Source organism: Bipolaris victoriae (assembly GCF_000527765.1).
Source record: "Bipolaris victoriae FI3 unplaced genomic scaffold scaffold_420, whole genome shotgun sequence".
Lineage (NCBI taxonomy): Eukaryota > Fungi > Ascomycota > Dothideomycetes > Pleosporales > Pleosporaceae > Bipolaris > Bipolaris victoriae.
In genome coordinates this window covers 1-1,739 of record NW_014574972.1, presented here as the reverse complement: position 1 = coordinate 1,739, position 1,739 = coordinate 1, and the positions used below count along the sequence as shown (strand labels likewise).

The 1,739-nt window shown below is 42.2% G+C and overlaps 1 protein-coding gene across 1 annotated transcript; it reads right to left on the bottom strand.

The window, feature by feature from the left end:
• Positions 1-419: 419 nt before the first annotated feature.
• On the bottom strand, positions 420-681 carry COCVIDRAFT_32206 (hypothetical protein; the record flags this gene model as incomplete). Its single annotated transcript, XM_014694498.1, has 2 exons — positions 420-594; positions 656-681. The coding sequence occupies 2 exons, from the start codon at positions 679-681 to the stop codon at positions 420-422; spliced, it is 201 nt and encodes a 66-aa protein (XP_014549984.1).
• Positions 682-1,739: the final 1,058 nt, after the last annotated feature.

Here is a 1,739-nt window from a genome sequence, read left to right as displayed (position 1 = left end):
GTATACGATTTGCTATTAAGTTAATCCCCTTTGTCGCTTAGCAGGAGGATGTACGCAGGACTTTGAGGTGTTGAGGGCGGGAATAAGGGAAGACCCACTCAGGGGCTTCCGCATAAGTAGAGAATGTAAGCAGGTGTAGGTAGGCAGCAGGTATTTATAAGTAGTGAATGTGTGTATTGTATAAGTGTGTGTGTTGTCTTGTGATTGTCTGTGAGGATCTGTATAGGACCCCAGCTATATACAGATAGACGACTAGATTAGTTATCTAGTGGCGAGCCACGTGACACCTAGCCGTGCTGGGCTTACAACACTTCGATACAAAATCCCCCTACTCCCACCTTCCACATAGACCTCCTGCATCTACAGAGAAAATACCTTTTGACTATGTTTCGCTATACCTTGTTGATATATTCGTAGGATTACGGAGTCAATCCACAGTCTGGACATGACTGGTTATCTGAAATACTTGTCTTGCCACATCCTTTGAAGTCCCAGGCGTTGACGGGGGGTTCAGGGGTGGTTTGCATTGTGTAGGACGTTGAGTGCGGAATGGATGGTTCTGACAGGTAGTTGTGTGATAGGGGTTGTGTAAGGCTGAAGAGGGTTAGTAGGTATGCAGGAGAGGACAGTAAGCAAATAACTGAGTGGGAAAAACGACGGTGGTGTAGTGGGTGTGAGCATGGTGTATTGTACTTACTGTTCGCGAGAGAAAGATCGATGGCTTAAGGAAGAGAAGGGGCTGGATAGGCAAGATTAAATACACATCTAAACCGGATTCCTCAGCCTTATGCCACACGCCCTCCTTGCAAAGGGCTGCTCTTCTTAGCCTAATTTCTCGTCCCTTAAGCGGGATCTGCAGATTTCGAGGCCTAGTAGAAGAGATTCCCGCATCACCCTCCTAGTAAAGAGCTAACTACTCTTCTTAGCTTAATCTCTTATCTCTTAAGCGTGGTCTATATATATTAAAACCTAGATATTATCTTATATATATATTATAGTCGCTAACGGCTATAGCTTTATTCTTATATATAACTACGTATTAGATTTAGATAGTTCTATCTAGACTAGTAAATAGGTACCCTCTTACCTCTAGATAGACTAGTCATTAGGTACCCCCCTACCTCTAGATAGAGTAGAGGTTAGGTAATGGTCGCACGGACTTGGGTAGAGGTTAGGTAGAGTCGTATAGTTCTTAGGTAGGGGTTAGGTAGGGTCGTATAAACTTAGGTAGAGGTTAAGTAGAGTTATATTATCTAATCTAACTCTACCTAACCTCTACCTAAAGACTATATAATTCTACCTAACCTCTACCTAAGTCTATGCAACTATTACCTAACCTCTACTCTATCTAGAGATAGAGAGTATCTATTAACTACTAAGAGTATTTATTACATTTATTAATTATAGTAGGGGTAGAGTAGAGTATTATATAATTACTACTTTATCTCTATCTCTACCTAAGGCCTATATAACCCTATCTAACCTCTACTTAATCTTAGCGCTAAGAGTTAGATAGAGGTAGAGTAGAGTTACTAAGAGTTAGGTAGGGGTAGAGGTAGAGGTCTTACCTAATTACTACCCTACCTAATCTCTAGACTAGTATTTAGGTAGAGGTTGGGTAGAGGTAGNGTTGCCAAGAGTTGAGTAGAGGTAGGGTAGGGTAGCGATTATGTAAGACCCCAACCCCTACCCCTACCCAACTCTTAGCAACCCTACCCCTACCTAACCCATATAGCCTG